We start from the raw sequence: 21,185 nt of genomic DNA on the forward strand, positions 1-21,185 counted from the left end.
ATGCCTCCAGAATTCGGCAGAAAGTGGGGAACGGAGTTGCTTAACAATAGGTTCCCTCTGCCTACCCTGATATGTGCGGGATACAGCGTGAAGCTGATTTATTAGTTTGAAAGCTTATTTAAACACTCTTTGGTCTAAACTAAGAAACACCTGCGTACAAATAATGTCAAATCAAAAATAACATTCCTGGTTATTTATAACGTAGGTATGCCCGCTAAAAATCAAATGAAACAACAATAGTTTTAGTACATAAGAGTGAAAGAGAAAGTGATAGGCTTAATTTTTTAAATGTCGCTTTTTAGCTGTCAAGTATTTTGATTTTTGATTAAATTTTTATTTACATAATATTTTCTTATTTTTAATTGAAAATGAGAATTTTATTTATTTAAAAACAATGTTTTAAAAAGTTTTTGTTTAAAAAATATTATTGTAGTGTCCCCTAAATTCTTACTCGTAATAATTCTAAAAAGATACAAATCTTTACTTTAGCTACAGATTCTTGCCGTCATGGTATAGCTGGGTGGATGGTGGGTGTTCGATTCCCTCTCTGAAAAATAAAGTTTTAGTCCCTCGCTCTGGTAACAAGAGAAAGCACGACGTTAAATTCCCACCACTCAACACACAATATCTTGGCAAACATTGGCAAACATTCTTCATCTTGGCAAACATTGAGGAATGGAGTGGACTGCAGTAGACATGGAACCCACATTCATCCTTAACAGTCTCTCTAAATATATTTAATGATATGCATCTAGACCACACGAAGCAGACAAACCCACGCGTCTAGACTTGTATTGGAAAGTATTAATTTACATATGTAGAGACAGACTAGCTCTTATTGCGCGTGCGTGATACTTTTCTACTGGAACGATTGATTTAGATAGTTTTATATATATTTTTCATTTTTTTTATATTGTTTAAATATTATTTTGATTATGCAATAGTTGGTTAATTTATAGAAAATGTTGAAATTTTGTGATTATCTTTTACAATTTAAACCATAGAATGATGTTTTGTTTTTATTTTTTAAAGTTTTCTTATTGTAACTTATAAGTTTTCAATAATATAAATGTACACAATATCTAAAGCATTAGGCGATGCGTAGGGATCGGAATGTCCTAACACTAGGTTCCTTATACCCGGGAGAAGGAACCTAGTGTTCCTAGACAGCGTAAATTAAAAATGAAATAAAAGAGGCTTAGTATATTTTTATATTACAAGTTTAATTAATTTATTTATTCTTATTTAATATACTCAAGATTATCTATATGCAGTATATTAAAACGGCCAGCGTCCACTCTGCAGTACCTACGCTCAAATGCATAGCTTTTATTACATCATAGCATTATAACTCCTATTTAAAAGTATTAAGAACTTAATTTGTATGAAAATAATTTCACTAATGTATATACTATTTTAATCATTGTACTTATATATGTTACATACTTAAATAGTATACATATATATAGTAGTTGTAAAAGAGGTTTCAGATTGAAAATTTATATATTTTTTTTATAGTAGCTTCACGCAGTATCTCGCAAATAGCAGGGTAGGCAGAGGGAAATTGGGAGGGAGTGTTAAACATTTTTTAGTTTTACGCTATCAAAGTCAAAGTTGAGTAAAAGCAAGGAAATAAGTAATATTAAAATTAATTTCCTTGAATGGGAATTGAATACACACCAATTGCGGTTAAAGTCCACACGATGTGCTACTGCGCCTATTTTATTCTATTTTTATTAGTATTTGTGAAAACGTCTCTTCTTTACTGATCATCTCCTTGCTGTGTTCTCCATATAGCGTGATATTTGCGATTTTCATTGTACTCATTAAAAAAAAACATTTTTTAGTTTAAAATATATTTTTTTAATTACGTTTTTTCTTCCTTTTACCAACTTTACTCATTGACACACTATATTGGACATTACCGTTATTAGCAATTTGTTGTCATACTATAAAAAAAAAACAATAATATTTTTTTCTTTCTTTCATATTATTAATTTTAATAGTTTAAAAGTAAAACCTTGTGTAATAAAATAGTTTTAAATATGTTAAAAGTTTTTTTTTTCTTTAATATAACTTCATAAATTATTTTGAACGAACAGCTGAACGTCGCATCGTATTTATTATGTATATTTTTTATGTATAAATGGCCATAAATTTTACTTATCTGATGCAAAATATAATAAAATATTTAGACTTGATTTATTATTTGGAAATAGTCCATAAATAAATCTGTATCACATTGTTTCCCCCATATTGCTATATGGGCGCTTAGCGAGAACTTAGATTCAAGACTGGAATTTAATATTTCCCGTATTGGAGAATGGTGGAACTTAACGTCGCAATTTAGCGGGGTTTGGTTCCGAGTGGGAATCGAACCCACAATTATCGCGTTTGCAGTCATATATTGTCCCACTGCACCAGAATGGATATTAAATGGAAGCAATTTGGAAATATTTATTACTTATATTCTTTATTTTAGAAAATAACAATTTATAACAGTCACGGCACTAACGTCGCATGTCAAGTAGGAAATGAATCATTCAGGTCTTTTTTATGGATAGATGAAATAACTTAGAAATATAAAACAATAAAAAACTAAATACTTACATAAAGACATTTTTTTATTTCTTATATTCAAAACACACATCTAAAAGTGGGGAAGAAAGTGGGGAACGCAGTGTCTTAACACGAGGTACCCTCTGCCTCAAAAAAAGAATAATAGGTACCCCTTGCTCTGGTAACGAAGGTGCCTGGAGAATGGAGTGTCTCAACAGTAAGTTCCCTCTACCTATCCTGCTATACGCGGAAATAATATAAAGAGTGAAATTAAAAAAAAAACGATTAAATTTATTAAATATAAAATAAGCAACGGCTGAAACGCTTTCAGCCTGAAGCTGCGTAATTTGCATTAACGCACACAAACAAAGTAATGATGCTACGTACATATATATGCATATGTGTGGGTAAGAAGAATTAATGTCCATATAAAATGTCATACATAATATAAATTTTACATATACTTATATACAGATTTTGTATTCGATTTATTCAGAATGATATTTTTGTGTCTTTGTTCTTTTTATTTTTTGTTTTCATTATTTCTTATCTGTATTAATTATAATTACCAACAGCCAGGCCTGGATGGAGGCAACGCGCGGTACAGTGGAGACCGCGTTTAGACAGGCAAGTGTAGAACGCCCTGCAGCTGATGATGATGAGCACATCTGATGGATGTGAGAAGCCCAAGACAATAATTAATACTTATTACGTAATTAATAATTAATACTTATTAAGTACGTATTTTTAAGCTTCTCGCTGTACCCCGCATTAAACAGTGTATTCAGAAGGAACCAAGCTTTTCGTTCGCAAGACATCTCGTTCATGACTTTCCGCCAAATTTCCGACTTGAAATGGGAATCGAACCCACAACCATCGCGTTTATAATCAGACGCTGTGCTACTTCGCTTCCAATGCTCGTACATAAGTAGAATTAATAATAATACTAAAAGTGTTTAAATTCAAATCGAACCTACTTCTACATATATAATATAGGATTATAGACGCTAAGCATACAGAACTTAATCTCGATCGTTCCACAGCGGTGTTATTTCAGGATCTGGACCATATTATAATAATGATGATGGGCGGACGACGCCTCGGGCTGACGAAGTCGCGGGATAGGATAGGCTTTACTGTTACGGTAATCGCATTTGATATTAAATAAAATTTTATATTTTCTTATGTGCCTACATACCTTTAACATTGTTATATAATATATGGTTTTAGAATTTATCCGAACTTTTAAAGAAACTAAAAAAATGCCTTTATAATAAAATAATTGTTTGCTAGAAAAGGCAGTGTTGAATGCAGTGACGTTAATAGGAACACGTAAAGTGGATTAAAAGGAGATGATAGTAATTTTTCTGAGTTATTTACGTTTTGAGCTGTCGTGTCGTAAATTCAAGTGAATTGCGTAATTAAAGGGTTTGTGCGGGATTTTGTTTGGATTTACCAGGATTTTTGTGATGTAAAATATGAAACTCTAAAACTATATATGGATTTAGTTCAGAAAATATTGTTTTTCCATCTTCTTCTTCTTCTTTATCTCCTATAGGTATCTTTAACTATCTTCGAATTGCTTACATTTGAAGAGATCCACTGTTCAGTGCTTCGCCCCATCATCATACTAGTATCTATTATTTTACTGTTTCAGATATAATTAATTGTAAAACTAGGTCAAATGAAGTGAGGTGGATTTTATTTTATATACGAGTACATATAATAAGAAAGCTACATAGTTACAAGTCAATCTAAATAAAAGTGTAATTAATAAATATAGTCATTTAACAAAGTTAGTCTACCTTTGACAGTCGAATATGGATCCTATATATCTACTAATAAAATAATATTTTTCTGCGAGCCTATTGTTAAGACACTCCGTTTCATACCGAGCGGGAATCGAACCCACAACCGTCGCGTTTACAGTCGCACGTACGTGCCTCTGCGCCACGATAGTCCAAAATAATATAATACTATAAAAATATTAATGAGAGATAAATCCTTTTGTTACAAATTTACAGTCAAAATAATTAATTCATTTCACTTTGTAAACGAACGAAAAATAAATATTTATATTTGATTTAGTTCTGTAAAATAGTAGTCACCGTAATACACGACGAAAATAAGGAACCATTTTAAATTTAAGCCTTATTTCCTTTAAAAAAAGCTTTAAATCGGTTGCCCTTTTATAAATGTTAGCAAATTAAATGGAAATTACGATAGAAACAAATTATAGGTTCGATTCTCGATTCAGTTTATGTTTTAAATTGTTGTGAACCCAAAATAGATGGTATCGTCTATTTTATATTTTTCTATTGTTTTATAATTCTATGTATAATTGCTGTCGCTACTTTAGACCAATTTTGATTTATTGAAATATTTCTATATATTTCTACATTTTGTGAGGCGTGGCGTAGCGGCACAAAATCTGGTTGTAACGTGACGGCCGCGGGTTCGATTCCGAACGTGGGTAAGAATTATTTTCGTTTCTTTTGAAAAAGCTAACAAATTGGCACAAATAGCTTAAAATTTAAACTTAAATTTATCTTGCCGATGTAACTCTCAACTCAAAAGACTATGCAGAAGCTAATATACTTATTAAATTTAATAAATAGAAACCTTAAATAATAATGTTTATAAGTAAATAATTTCAGATTCCGCTCCGCTTTTAAGGTAAAAGCGGTACCAGTTCAAAGATAATGCAAATATTAATAAATAACAATTCATTCCCCCGAACGGGAATCGAACCCACAGTCCTCGCGTTACAGTCACACACTATAAAAAGGTATAAAATAAACTAGTCAGTTGGATATTGTCGCGGCGGAAGTCACACGCACCTGCGCGCCTGTATCCGGCGGCACTTCCGCCGGCACGATGTATGTAGGTACTACTGACAAAACAAATACTATGGACATATATTTATTTTTATATTGTTTTTTTATTTGTTTCTTTTTTGGTAACGGTATTATGTTAAATGTAATTATGATTTAACTATAATATGAGAGAGAAATAAGATTTTCTATCTTTAATTTATGGTATATTTAATATATTTTTTAATGGTTTATTATTTTTTTCCAGCTTTACGCTATATCTGGCGGGTAGGCAGATGGAGCGTAGTGTTAAGACACCCCGCAATTTACTTTCAGCCGATTTTTGGAGGTAACGGAAATTTAGCGATTTAGAAATCACCTACGAGTATTATTTAAAAATTAAGGTCTAAAAAAGTGTTTTAGTATTATGAATTTAATAATAATAAATTACTTATAATTATTATAGGTTCTTTATGTAGACTGCATAACAGCTGCGTTACATTGAAAGAGGTTGAGGTCTGCGCGTTTATTGTGATAAAACTGTCCATTTGTATTGCAATTTTTATTAAACTTCCGTAAATTACTTTAATTTTTAAGTGAATTAAGGGGATATTAATTGCGATATATTGAGTTAAAGTATTGTATTATTATATTGGGAATAATAATAAATTCACAATACTTTTGCATTTTTTTAAAATAAAATGATAAGCTGATCTTACGATTCAAAATTTAAATCTTATAAAACGTAAATAACTTTAAAGTGGTTTAAAAAAATAATATATTCTTGTTAAAAATTACGTATTTTAATAAATAATAGAATTGAAATTACAATTTGGAGATATATTTTGCCATAAATTATTGACAGTATCATTATTCCACGAGAAGTTTGTTTAGTTTTTATTATAAATTTTGGTGGTTAACTACCGCCATCTATTGGTGAGTAGCATAAACATTCTGAATTTCGTCATCAATAGCGACGGTAAACATTACAGGTATGTTTGCTTATTTAAGCTATAGATTGCGGTGTTAACCAAATTACCTAACGCTGCTATCGATAAAATATTTTGTATTATTATACACAGTATGGAAACTACTTAAAAAATTTAAAACACTCCTAATTAGAAAAGAAAAAAAAAGAGTTTTTAACAGCATTCCGTTAACAATTTCAATATATTATTATTTATTTTTCATACATTGTATCAGCGGAAAATGTGGAGCAGAGTGCCTTAACACTTCTTCCTTCCTTCAGAATACAGCGTGAAGCTGATTTATTTTTCATACATAAATCAGCAAGATATTATTATCATCCTCACATTGAACGTGACCTAAATCATTTAATTAAAATTTAAGAAAAATCATCAAAGAAAATTAGAATCAGTTATTGCCAATTCAGACTCTCTCAAGATCTCAGATCTCCAATTGAAATAACAAGGTAAATTTATATTGTGGAAAGAATGTACAGATTTTTTTCAAACATTTTTGTATATGTAGTTTTTTTTGTATGTTTTATTTATATTGAACTTAAAAAGTGTCAAATACTATGATTTTTAACTAACTATTGTTCCGCAAACACAATTACTCCTATATTAATATATATTTAGATATTTTTCATACTCATCTAAAAAGGACACAGAAGGTAAACAAAAACACAAAAAATATATTATATGAAGATATTATATTTTCAAAGAACATGTATTCTTATATTCAGCATAGTCTCGGTCAATACAACGTGTGAAACAGCGACCCATTCGGCTTATACTTTTAATAATAATATGTAACAAGTAACTAATATAATACCATAATTATTGTGATGGTACAATTTCTACACACTTGATTCAATACAAAATAGAAACTGCGGCGTTCCGTTGTTAACAAATAAAGGAAATTATTTGGAAAAAACTTAAATATTATAATTAATTTCGATAGTGAAACAGAACGCCGCAGCCTGTCTATACCCGACCTACCATAATTACTACATTCAGCGACAAGTTTCGAGTATAAAAGCCGTCCGCCGTCTCATTTCAGGCAGCAAACTTCGAAGATACAGAGTAAATTGACAGCTTAACATCTAAGAAGAACAATGGCCATATTGGACCCGTAAATCATTAAAAAAACAATTAAAAACTACAAAACAGATAAATATATCAACATATTTGCTGTAACGTGAATCTATTATTATTATTAATAATATTATTTTATTAAATATTTAATCTGTAAACGAAATGTGGCCATAGTCCTCACTAGTTAAGTAGAACAGCGAAAATCGAGATCGTCCCACAAAATTCGGCTAAAAACAAATCCAATTTATGAAATTGGGAAAATCGCATTAAAGCTTTGCCTATAACAGCAATAAAAATATAATATAATATACGTAATAACATCAATAGGGTCATCATTGTTTCGTCTAGGCTAAAATTATTTCTTAGGATTAAACGATTCATATATTGGATTGAAGTTTGTAAAGATATTTATAAAAAGCTCACGATACATTTATAAAATACGATTTTTAAATGTAGCTGCCGAAACGGAAGTGGCTCGAGTCGAGAAAACATCACACAGACGAACACACGCTTACATTTCAACACAAAAACACAAAAAAACAATTTCCTTAGTATGTAAGGCAGTGCTTTAATAATATACAGGCTCTTTACAAATGGCGTCCTATTAGAAGCTTAAATAGTGATATGCCGCTCACTCGCTCCGGTACATTTTGTGCTTGATATGTAATTAAAAAGTTATCTACGAAAGAAAAACCACTAAATTTGCAATGAAACAGTTAATTCTAAACGAAATCATGTAACCAGCTAGGCTTTTCAGCTAAAATAATGGCGACTTTTTATTTATATATACGTATGTATTTTCAACTTTTTAAAGTATGTGAGCAAAGGTTCAACCATTGTACTCAATTAAACAACCCAAGCTTTTTATGATTGTAAATAAAGCGGTAAAATATTATTAATTTTATCTATAGAAGAGAAAAATAGACACAGAGTGTGTGTAATCTCCTAAATTATTGCTCTATATAATTATGTAGGTATACATTAACATTTGGTTTGACTATAATTAAAAATAGATATATGAATATTATACTTTGGTTCCATATCAATCGATCAAAAATATTCTCTTCGACCTTAACAACTAAATAAAGGAAATAAAACTAAAATATTAAAAAACACAAATTAAATATTTATTTACAAATTAATATTGTTTGGTCGTAGGGCGCGGTTTTCGAACGTTTTTTTGAAATGACATTTGAAATGGTATTTTGGCGGGAAGGCTGTGAAAAGCGATGGTAAGGTAGCGTGATAGTGAAATGGATGACAAATATTTATGTATATTTGCGATAGGACTTAGCTTTGTGACGTCACAGTACAGTTGCTGGTATGTCCTCTTCCTGAAAAATATGTTTGTTATAAATTTTTAATCTGATTTCACGTTTTGTTCAACTATAGCAGGCAGAGGGAGCCTACTATTAAACCACTCTGTTTCCCACTAACGTTGAGCGGAGGAACTTAAGGGAGCTCAAATTATTCCCTCGAGTGGGAATTGAACCCAATTCAATTAAGTTCATAGTTATAGCTAGACGCTATTCCACTCCGCCACGACGTACGGTCTTAGTTAGAATACACAGGTTTAAAAATTAATTTATGTTCTCTTTAAGAGCTGGTTACGCAGAGAGAACCTAGGAACGTAGTGCCAGGACACTCCGTTCCTTATTCAGACATTTCCAATCACTTTCGGTCGATTAGCGGAACTCAATGCCAATTTAATTTTGCATCGCTACCAGAGGAAACGAAAACATTTCATTTCCCCGAGTGAGAATTGAGCCCACAACTGTCGCGTTGACAGTCGCACTTTTGTGAGCCATATGCCATGACGGCCACAGTAATTGACCTAATTTATACAAATACACTCTTAAATTGCCAAGCAACCACTCTTTAGACTCAAAATTTAAAAAAAAACAATAATTTTATATTATCTGTAATATGTTTTTTTTGTACAAATAAATAGGGAGCAAAAACGTTCACCCTTCTTAATAAATAGACATTACTCACATCTCAATCAAAATGTTTTTTTAGTAAGCCAATAAACATAACATGTTATTATTTTATCAATACTAGGTAAATTGTATAGAATTAAATGTTTAGGCCCGATAATATATATTAATACATTTTTTTAGCTTCACGCTGTATCCCGCAGATAGCAGGGTAGACAGAGGGAACTTGGAAACCTACTGCTATGACACTTCGTCCCCATTAAATACGCGATTACCTCAAGTGAGAAGCTGTCGTGTTTTACAATCGCACGAAAACATCAATTTCAATTTTTAAAACTGAATTGTCTATTAATTATTTTGGTTTCTTTTCAGAAATCAAAATAATTCTTCGTCTTCTAACCTTCATATATACCATTCTATTCTTCAGATATACCACTAAAAAATATCATCAAAAGTCTTGTCTTTTATTTTAAAAATAAAAATAGTACTTAGTTTTGTACTGTTCTGGTATCGTAATTTCTGGTAATATTTCTGGTTATGGAAACCACAGTCCACGAAACATGTTTCGAAACTATTATTGTAGCATCGACGTCGATGTCGACGACTTTACATATATGTTTTCGATGAATACCGATTACCCTTCTTCACGGTTTATTTTATACATCAAGCCAGTTCAACAATAATCACACTGCCACTATCAAGTTGAATGGAGGACACACGAGTTATAGAGAATTCCATTCAGTTGTATGAAGAATGCACGTTAAAAAGAGAGCCAGTTAAACACACGCATTCTCAATAGTTTTTACGACGATACCCAAACAATTACATTGTCGGCGGCGAGGAGGTCGTCCGCGAGCGTCAGTATCGGCAGAGCGACGTCCTGTTCAGGCTCACTGGACTGCCTCTCGAATTCTACTAGGTGTTCGTTCTGGAATTCAGATAAATATACAAGTAGTAAGATGATATAGTACTGGTGACATCGGCGCGGCTTTGCCCTTCTAATTTTTATTGTAATAGTACAGCCCAATTATACTAATATATATATAAAATTGTAGCCTATGTGTTATGGTACGTTTAAAAAATATTACTGTAGTTTCATCTAAATTCGTTCAGTAATTTCGCACTTATAATATAAGTCAGAAGATATACAATACAAGATACATATTTACTTATACGTTAACCGAATAATTGGTGTAATATACTCGTAGATCTATTAAATGCTTATAATTTCATGTATCTGAATGTTCGTTGTCACTTCAGGATCACACCAAGTGAAGACAATTTTGAACTATATAAATGTCTAAAAATAAGTCAATAAGGTCCCTTTTTCTAAGTTCTTAGAAGCTTGTTTCCATAAAACTCACCTCGATCTTAAGTCTATTGAGCAGTTTCTCTTTCTCCTCTTTAAGAGTATCGCATGTGTTGGTCTCCATTTCGTCTAAAACGCCTTTCATCTCGAGCTCCGCTATCCTGGTGTCCTTATCGCTAATTGCTCTTTCAAGTAAGTCTGGACTGTAAAATCAAGTAACTGATTAATAATAATATTTTATATATATTATTTTTATTTCCTCGCTTTGGCAAAACGAAGACACTTCCATTTTCTACCTTTTGCCGAATTCTGGAGGCGTTGAGTATTGATTGGATGAACTCAATTGGCGCTTTGCATCGCTATCCGAGCCAGAAAATGAAAATTTAAGTATTTCATTCCCTCGAGTGGGAATCGAACTTATAACAACCACGACAGTCTCATTACTGTATTATTGTATAGCAGTAAAACATTTAACACAATTTAAACAAACACTTACATAACATGCGACAAATGCCGCAGTATCGCTTTCTTTTTCGCCTGACACTTTCCATACAAATGTTCTAAACTCTTCAGCCGTCTGAGGACCGACGAGCACGTCTCACAGTTCATTATTGATGCGTTTTGTAGCGACAGGATGCGTTGCTCCATTTTTTTCATCTTTAAAGAAATTAAGTTGTCTTTTAAATTGTTTTTTCTTTCCAAATATGAAATATGAAAGAAGAAATATAAAAATTAAACAAGATTTAATATATATAGAAAATTGTAAAATCGGTATTCAACGTGAGGCATTACCATATAAAACCTCCTGCCTGTTATTTGTAGTAGACAAAAACAAAATATATTTACCTTTTTCAATGTATCGATTCTCTTCTGTTCCTCCTCATAAAACACCTTTTCCCTCTCTGAGGCTATCAAGAATGCTTCTTTGAGAGCCTCTTCCAATTCTAAAATCCTTTTATCATTGTACACTGTGTACATCGCACCAGGCTTCTTATTAGCTATTTGCTCCAATTCATTAATCCTCTCGTCTTTCCTTCTAACTACTGCCAATAATTGTTCAAATTCCGTTATATTATTGTTTTCACGTAAAGCATCTTCTAATATTGATATGCATCTTTGTTGTTCTATAATTTTTGTATTTTTAACTTCTATCTCTGCAGTTAAATTTGCTATTTTTCTAGTCAATTTGTATAAGTTCGTTTCTTGATTATCTTTATTTATATCGTTCAAATCATTGTAGCTTTTGCTAAATCTGCGTTTGTCCAGCCTATCCACTACCTTACCACTCTTTTGCAGCTCGAAAAAACTTTTACTTTTCTTTATGCTATTCAATTCTTTGCTGTCCGATATTTTTAGTATCTCGGACAGTATGAGCGAGGACTCGTTAAGTTCTATCTCTAAGTCTATCACTTTCATTCTATTTTGCTCGAGTTTAGTTTTAAATCTGTCTCTTTCTTTCAAAGTGTTTGTTAGATCACTGATAGCAGCTATCTCACTCAGTCTGGCTCGCGTAAGTTCCTACGTAAGGGGTGAGAAGATGAAATAAAAAAAATAAAAAAAGAATAAAAAAACCAACTGTCTTTACTTCAATAACAAAATTCCAACAATATAATAAACTCAAAAATAATTAGTAAAGGTCACCATAAAATTCCTTTTTATTAGTCAATTGATATTTCGCATAACGAGATTTGAAAGCTGGTAACACCGACTAGTGGACAACTTACTGTTCTACCTAGATACATGATTACTTAACAGTTTTACAATATTGTATTATTATTATTTTTTTATCAATACTTAAAAAATAAGTCCCGCTGAACACGATTATTTATTTTTTTTAAACATCACTTAAAAATTATCGCTAAACTAATACATTACCTTACTTGTGTGCTGTTACAATGAACTGAATTTAAAAACCTGTATATATGGTTTTTTCTTGATTATATCAACGAGAGATGATACTTTATTATTATCTGAACACTTCATTATAATATTCAATACAAATTTCAGTAACATTACTTAATACAAATTGCGGTTGTAAAGCTTAGTGATATAAGTAATTGTATGAACGAAAGACGTGGAGTTCGGGATGGTCGCTCACGGTATTAGTAAACGCGACAGTTAAAGTAAACGTTTTAACGAAAAGAGAAAACAAATAAACGACAGTCTTGGTGAGAAGGACTAACTTAGAAAAAGCTTTTGAGGAAGCCAGCGGGTCCGGCCTGGATGCGTGGAAAAGAAAAAATATTGGTTAGTAATGTTTGGATTAATAGTTTCAAAATATTTAGAAACATATGAAATTTGAAGGTAGCGGAATTTGAATATGTTAGTCTCGTTACTCGTTATAAAACCATTTGTACTTATTGATTTAAATCGATGTTCTTATAAGCTTATTACAATTTATATTAAAAGAGAGGAGGATTTCAAGCTCGCTATATCCAAATTATCATACGCTACTACATCTTTTTCTTTTCTTGATGTGAAAAAACTTTAAAAATGTTAAAAAATATTAATAATAGGTATTTCAATAATTAATTTAAATTAATTATTATTTGATCTGGAGATGCAGTGATTATTTCTTTTTAAGTATTACATTTATGAATAAGTTAGTATTTGTGAACCAGTCAGTTTTATGACCAATTCATGTAATTTTCTTTGTATTAGTCAAAAAGAAATGTATGTTTTTAGTTTTAAAGAAGATTCATACCTCTTCTCTTTGTGCTTGTGCTTGTTGCTGACTTTTCAGTTTGGCTTGAAGGTTTCTCACAGATCTGAAAGTTATTTTGTAATATAATAGTCTCAAACTATAAATTTTTGAATCCTTATTTCGTAAAAAAAATATCAAAATCAATGTGGGTAGGGTAAACAAAGAGAAGCTAGAACGAAGACACTATGTTATTTCTGCACGAATGCGAGATATTAACGTATTGAGTGGCGGAACTGAACGCCACGCTTCGTTTTACATTACATTAAGCACAATTTAAGTTAAAATCCTGAGGAGTCGTCATGTAACCACATGATAAACGATATGTAAGAAAAAATCCAAGTGTCACAATTTTACAAATTACTTACTGTTGCAAATCCATGATCTGTTTCTCCTTCTGCGCCTGCTCCTCCTGCGACATCTGTACTAACTGGAGGAGTCTCTCGGTCTCCGCCGCGAGCCTCTTGGACTCCTCGTCGCTGGTCTTCAATTGTTGTTTTAGTTGGTCAGCCTCTTTCTGAGTCTCGCCTAACTTGCGATTCATATCTGTTACCGCTGCTGCACTGCCGCCGGCCTGGAATTTGTATTGTTTTGGTTTTCATTGTTTTAATAAGTAAATTTCCTAATTAAAGAATTTGAGCTTACTGCATTATTATATTATTTATTCAACTATTAGTATACTCTATTAATCTTGAATATTAAAGTATTTGATAGATGTAACTTATTCTTAGCTGTGATATACAGACATGCAAAAGTTATATGATAAATAAAAAATACTTTATTTTAAGCACGCAATAGGTTTACTATGTAACTTCCGAAATAATAACATAATTGAACACAATTCAAAAGTGCTTGTCAAAGTTTCTAATAAATTTATCATAAGATTGTTTGAAGAAGATTGTTTACCATAAGATTGTCATAAGAATCTACTTATGTAAGTTTATTTAGGTATATGTTTGTAAAAGATATTTTAAGTAATACTGTACTTTTTGCACCGTTCTGCATTTGTGTTTTATATATCCTGTATTGTCGGTTGCCTGTAAGAGATCGCTCTTAGCGATAAGGCCGCCATTGCACATTGAACTTATATGTACTGTGTATATCAAATGTATATTCCAATTGTAAAAGTGCAATAAAGTGTTGTTATTATTATTATTATTATTATTATTGTTTTTAATTTTAATTCAAAGAATTAATACGAGATTTACCTTCCTCAAAGATGCTTCCATTTGGTCCATTTGCTCTTTTCGTTTCTTTAACTGTTTGTCTACTTCCGTCAGCGACCTTTCCTTTTCCTCCACGTCTTTTCGTTTATTTTCCACCATTCTTCTGTTCTCTTCAAATTGTTTTCTCGCGTCTTCTAACTTCTTAAATTCGTCTTGCAGTTGTTTTCTAGCTTGAGCCGTATCTTCCCCAGCTTTGGCGCTCTGGGTACCAGCTGCTTGGAGTTTCTTGTTCGCTTCTCGGAGATCGAGCTATTATACAGAAATAATAGCTTTAAAATATTGTAATGACATGTTGTCACATAGATTGTCATAGAAGAACATTAAATAGCAGCATCAGTATCTAAGCCAGAGTTTGCAAGAATTAACATGTAAAGTATAATTGGTAAGCCCAGAGTAATGTAAGCGAAACTTTTTACATAGAAATTCGCAAAGTATAATCTCAACAGCAAATTTAATGACAAAAATAAGTTTCTCGATAGTATTTATTTATATTACACGATTGTGAATCATAAACCTGAATAGCGATACGGCTGAAAAGACAAGAAAAATATGTAAAACATCAACGATTTATAACAACAACAGTTTAAAGCTTTAATGCGTTTATTTGCACCGAATATCTTACACAACGACACTGACAGGGGTTGCGTGTGGACGAGTGCGCGAGTGATTTGCGATGTCTGTCAATAGTGCATTTGTTCAATGACATTCTCATGAGATTGTCGTCCAAATACGTTGCGATGATGGAACTAATAAAATAAATACGAATATATAATGAGGGGTTGGAGGATGCCTTGCGGGCCGTGGGAGGCATGCTACTATACAACATATGTACATGACAACCGGCGATGATGATCCCAAATAAAAACTAAACTTATGAACATCGAAATCAAAACAACTACTCCATAACACCGGTGCAATGATTTAAGCAGACAACGCACGCGAATTGATAAGGTTCAATCGAGTTTGAGCCAGTAGTACGTAAAACGTATACGTAAACTTACAATATATACGAGATTCAGTTTATATTAAGAAAATATTATTTTAGATAAAAGGTGTCCAAAAATATATATTATTTGTTACTTATAATAAGTAGAATTGTATTTTTTTAATATATTTTTTTTAATATATTACCTAAACCTAACCTAAAAAGCCTTTTTCAATATTTGTCTTTATAAAATCTGACCGTCATAAAACAAATATTTCAAATTAAATTTAAAAAAAAAACAACAACAATAAAATTCAAACTCGATTCAACCACGCATTGCCGTCCCGACAGCCGCTCGTGCTCGGGCGATCCTCCAACTGACCTGGCTCCTTTCCAATTCCTGAACCAGCATCTCGAGCTGAGCCTGGCATCGCTCCCTCTCCACTTGCGCCGCCTCAAGCTGCTTCTGAACTTCGCGCACATCGGACGGGCCTCGGACCTGCAACTGCTGTAACTGCTGCTGCTGCATGTGGTACTGTTTCTCGAGAGACTGCAAACGTTGCTGGCATTCTGATAATGCTTTTTCTGCGGCAATCGCTTTTGTCTTTTCCGATTCAACGGCAGCCTTCCATTTTTCGACTTCTCCAGCTCTTTGCGCTTCTTTCTCCGCCTTTTCTGCCCTTTGCCTGAAAGTATCTTTCTCTTTCGACACAGATTGTACTTGTTGCTGGAGTTTAGCAATCTCTCTATCTCTATTTTCGATTACTGATTTTGCGCCGCGCTCTGAGTCTTGTGCAATCTTTCTTTGTTCTTCCTTGAGCCTCCGCACTTCTTCACGCTGCTTCTGCAATTCTGTTTCCGAGGAATTTAATTCTCTCTGGAAGTTGACCAACATGTCTTGAGACTTTTCTAATTGCGCCACTAATTGATCGCGTTCAATCGTCAATTGCTTGGTATCAGCCTCGAGCTTAACTATTTGTTTCTCAATAGCGTCTGCCTGTTTGTCCCTTTGCTCAAGTATAGACGCCATCTTCTCTCTATCTCGTACCGATTGAGCTAACTCTTGCTGTAATTTAACTAACGTTTCTTGTGTTCTGTGATCTAGAGTTCGCTGTTGTTGTTCAACATTACGTCTAGTATTTTGAATCTCAGCTCTAAGTGCGTCCCTTTCTTGCTCTATCTGGCGCATTTCAAGAATAGTCCGCTCTAGACGTTCATGCATTCTACCCAATTCATTAGTCATCCGATCATACTCAACACGTGTAGTTTCGTTAGTTTCTTGATATTTGGCTAAATGCATTTGTGACTTTTCAAGCTCCTTCGCTAGTCGGCCTGCCTCCATTTCAGTAGCATCTCTGGCCTGAATTGCTTTCTCTAACTTATCACGAAGTCTTTCAATTTCAAGTCTATCTTCGGTTCTAGCCTTGTCACCAGCAACAGCTTGCAATTTCATCCTTTCAATCTGTTGTAACTCGCCCTTTAGTCTTTCATTATCTTTATCTAATTGCTCTGAGCGTAATTTAAGTTTTTCACATCGGTCCCTAAACTTCTCGCACTCAATATGAGCACGTTCGAGATCTGTACGTTGCTTTTCCATAGCACCACTGAGTTTCGTCACTTCAGTCTTGGAGAGTTCTAATTGAATATTGAGTTCGTGAAGCTTAGTTTCTGCTTGTTCCTTTTCACTTTGCAGTCGCTGTATCTCAGTCTGTGACGCCTCGTAGCGCTCGCGGTGTTTATCGAGCTCTCCTTGCAATCTATTTATTTCAGTACTCCATTTATCCTGTTCGAATTGGTATTTACCTCGGAGGCCTTCAACGCGTTCAAGCTCCGATCGAAGACGGACTACTTCTTCCTCAGCCTTCCTCGCTCGCTCCAATTCTAGGTTTGCCTTCTCTAGTCGTGTGCGCAGTCGTTCCACCTCCAACTTGGTTCTTTCGTGCTCTTCTTTAGTATCGTGGTACTTTCCATACCGTGCTGCATATCGGTCGGCTTCCTCCCTTGCCCCACTGGCATCAGATTTAACTTTATCTAATTCTGCTTGAACCCTTCGCAATTCTGATGAAGCTTTGTCATGCTTATCGTACATCTTTTCGAGTTCTATTTGCACCCTCGCCATTTCTTCTTGTGTTTTTTCATTTGATGCTTGTGCTTTACCACATTGTGTCATTGCCCTATCGTACTCAAATTGTAAACGTTCACCATCAGCTATCAATTTTTCCTTCTCAGCTTGCAATCTACGCAACTCTATTTGACCCTTTTCGTACCGTTCTCGAACCATTTCAACGTCAACACTAAGCCTGTCCATATCTTCTTTAGCTTTTTCTTCTTGTTCTTTAGTCCTGCCAAGTTGTAAAGAAGCCCTATCATACATTTCCTGTAATCTAGCAAGTTCGTCTTGCATTTTTCTTTGGTCATCCCTAGATTTAGTTGCCATGTGAACATTCTTCTCTAACTCCAATTCAATGCGGTCCTTATCAGCTTCGAGAATGTCTATCTTGTTTTGCAGCCGGTAAATTTCGTTTTGAGATCTGTAAAAGAAAAAAAAACATTTTTATTATATATAGAGATATACATATATACCTTACGCTTTACAAGCAACCACAAGACAACATATAAAACAATGTACCTATCATACTTTTCAAGCATTTTTTCGTATTCTTTGTGCGCTGTCTCCTTCTCTTCAATGGTTTTTTGTGTAGAATAAAGGGCTTTATCAAGTTTTTCTTTAAGTATTTCTAATTCAGTTAGAGCGTCGTCCCTCTCCATCTGAAATTATTTTTTATTGTATTAATTAGTAATTATTATTGTCATTCATAAACGAAGTAATATTTTAAATGTCTAGATTTAAAAAAAAAAATACGCTGTATACCGCACATAGCAGGATAGGTAGAGGAAACTAGGAACCTAGTGTTAAGACACTCTGTACCCCATGTTCTGTTGAATTCTTGAGGCAATTCGTGTTGAGTGGCGGTACTCAACGCTGCGCTTAACAATTAAGAGGCACCTTACCTTCGTAAGATGCCGAGATTCTTAAGAGACGAAATGACAATGTTAAATATTTCACTTCCTACATTGCGAATTGAGTCTACAATTGTCCTTCTTGAATCACCCTGTCCATTCATACTTCCATGGGAAGTGAATTATATTATGTATTCAAAAATAATGTGATTTTTTAAGGCTATCATGGCACAGCGGCACAACATATGCTTATAAAGCGCGAAGATTGTGGGTTTGTTTTCTACTGAGGAGAATGAATTATATTTATTGCCGTTACCAGAAGTTACGTTACCAGAACCTTATCAGAATGAAACGTTGCGTATCTTAACAAACATTGTCTCAAAATTGTGCGAAAAGGCTACATGCGTGAGCGTGTAGCTTAAAAATAAAAAATAAAAAATATTAATCTCACAGTTAATTTCTGATGCTGTTGATGTGCTTTCTCCCATCGTTCCCTAAGCACGTCCAGCTCGGTGGCTGCGCTGTCTCTGTCCCGAGCTGCTCTGTTCGCCGAAGCTGCTGCAGCTTCTGCGCGCTCACGAGAGCTCGCTGCGTCGGCTAGGGCAGTGTCTCTTTCTTTTTGTACTCGAGCTACCAGGGCCTAGAAGAATAATAAAAACATAAAATATAGCTTAGTGGCAATGTCCTATAAAGATGTACAACTATTTCTAAAATGTCATTCGTCAATGAATCAATATAAAAAAAATGACTCGAAGAGGACATTTTAGCACTAGATTATGTCTGCCTTCCCCTGCTAAAGATGAAAGTAATGTAATCTTTTTAATATTAAATTGCTGTAATAAGAGCGAAAAATAAGGTGTTATCTGTTTTTGTATTTGAACCTACTCTTTGAGCTACTAAACTTTATTTGAATAACAAGAAAACATATAGGTATAACGAATATATTTATTCTAAGTTTTCCTAATAACTTTACATTGAGTAACGAGACGACCCTAATAATTCTCCGAAATGAGAAGGAAAATCTAATATTCTACGCATCAATAGGAATTATCAAGAAAATCTCGCAATTCATTTCGAAACTAATAATAGATCTTGATTTTATGTCAAAAGTTCATCGGTCTTAATCTTGATGTTGGAGGAAATACGATCCAGGGCGTATACTGCCTACATACATACGTACGACAAATAAATTAAATTATAGCAAATGGTACATTTTCATTTCTATACGATACTTTATATTTTTATAATCAGTATATTTTCCATATGAAATGAAAAATAATTTCATTTTGATATTGTCATATTTGTTTGACTGCAAAAAAAATTTTTTTTTATATAAAGCAAGTTAATTCCCCTCTAGGTCAATCGTATGAAGTGAGGTGTTAGGCTTTACGACATGGATTAGAAAATAAAGATTTAGATTTTTTAAATTGGAAAAAATACTAATTACCGTATTGAAATTACCAAAAATGAACATGAAGGAAAAGGAACGTCTTAACACATGGCTACACTGCTATATGCGTGATACAGAGTGAAGCTAAACAAAAAATAATCCACCATTAAAATAAGAAATAAGTTAAAAACTGAAATATATATTTATTTTATTTAATATAACAAGATTGTTATTTACTACGAAATAAAAAAATCTTAATATACGTTTTTACACAAAATAACACTATTTTTATCACAAAAACGGGTAGTCAACCCTTAGTATTAAAAATAATAATATGATATCATTTCGAGCAGTAGTTCAAGACGGTAAGCCCTGGCAACGGTTGCCTTGAAGATAGGAACTGTCACGACAGAATCAATATTGGTTTTAGTTCCAATAAACTGAAGATATGACTTTCATTTTATGGCTTGAACATCGATCACGCGTACCTGATATAATGTTAACTTTCTGAACATTTAGGGAAAACCTTTTTTAGGATTTAGGATTTAGGATTTTTAGGATTTATGTTTCATAATAAATGTTGACTGTTTTTCTTTACTGAATGATCTATATGTAGATATTATATATTAAATACAAGTAATACTTAACTTATTTAGCGTAGAACAATTTTATATTTTACATGACAATTGTACAGCGAGGGCAATTTATTGTCGAGGCTTTTACAAATTTGGCTTCTCTATTATGCCTACGTACCGACAGATATAAAAAAAGCATTTAAATGTCATTATTTTGGCATCAATATAGTATGTGCATCCTGTTTCTTAGTATTTACACACTAATTGACCTGTATTTAGATGGTAGCTCAAAACCACGAGTCCTCCTTCAAAATTTCTTATTTACAATTTCAACTTTATTGAAATATGAATTTTAATTCTTAAATTTTAATAGTTTACTTCAGAAGCCAACAATGTAAAGACGCCAAGCCATCTTATTACCTACATAGAAGTCATTTTTGACTTTTGTCACGTAAATATAGATAAAAAATAGATAATATCGTGTACGCTAAAAATTTTGTAAGACCTTCCTTGCTATTCATCGTTAAATAACAAAAACGATCGTAGTTTGCTTTTATGTTATGAAATACTTAGATTTTATCTAGGTTCTGTTCACAATACCCTTCAAGCAGTAACCATTCATTTTTGTAGCAAAACATTTGATTTTTATCGTTTTTTTAATATAAGTAAAAATATTATTAGCTTTGACATAATATGTATTATGTATTTTTTAGATAGGTATATAAAAAG

At 32.8% G+C, this 21,185-nt stretch overlaps 1 protein-coding gene across 3 annotated transcripts in view; it reads right to left on the reverse strand.

Annotated features, from left to right (window-relative positions):
• Positions 1-7,028: 7,028 nt before the first annotated feature.
• brp (ELKS/RAB6-interacting/CAST family member bruchpilot) overlaps positions 7,029-21,185 on the reverse strand; it is a 61,464-nt gene continuing 47,307 nt past the window's right edge. For 2 of the 3 annotated variants that reach the window (XM_085192318.1, XM_085192317.1), the window contains exons 10-20: positions 18,943-19,131; positions 18,160-18,299; positions 15,913-18,061; positions 14,588-14,854; positions 13,748-13,953; positions 13,383-13,446; positions 11,525-12,196; positions 11,175-11,335; positions 10,734-10,881; positions 10,184-10,297; positions 7,029-8,766 (exon numbers count right to left, since the gene is read on the reverse strand). In XM_085192318.1, the coding sequence (XP_085048444.1) occupies positions 8,737-8,766; positions 10,184-10,297; positions 10,734-10,881; positions 11,175-11,335; positions 11,525-12,196; positions 13,383-13,446; positions 13,748-13,953; positions 14,588-14,854; positions 15,913-18,061; positions 18,160-18,299; positions 18,943-19,131 (4,140 nt within the window). In that variant the 3' untranslated portion in view covers positions 7,029-8,736. Of the gene's footprint in view, positions 8,767-10,183; positions 10,298-10,733; positions 10,882-11,174; positions 11,336-11,524; positions 12,197-12,241; positions 12,898-13,382; positions 13,447-13,747; positions 13,954-14,587; positions 14,855-15,912; positions 18,062-18,159; positions 18,300-18,942; positions 19,132-21,185 lie in introns of those variants that run through there. The other variant, XM_085192319.1, reaches the window with a different exon arrangement.

The sequence above is a fragment of the Heliconius melpomene genome, chromosome 10 (assembly GCF_056956725.1).
Source record: "Heliconius melpomene rosina isolate 202511_hmr_F chromosome 10, ASM5695672v1, whole genome shotgun sequence".
Taxonomy (NCBI): Eukaryota; Metazoa; Arthropoda; class Insecta; order Lepidoptera; family Nymphalidae; genus Heliconius; species Heliconius melpomene.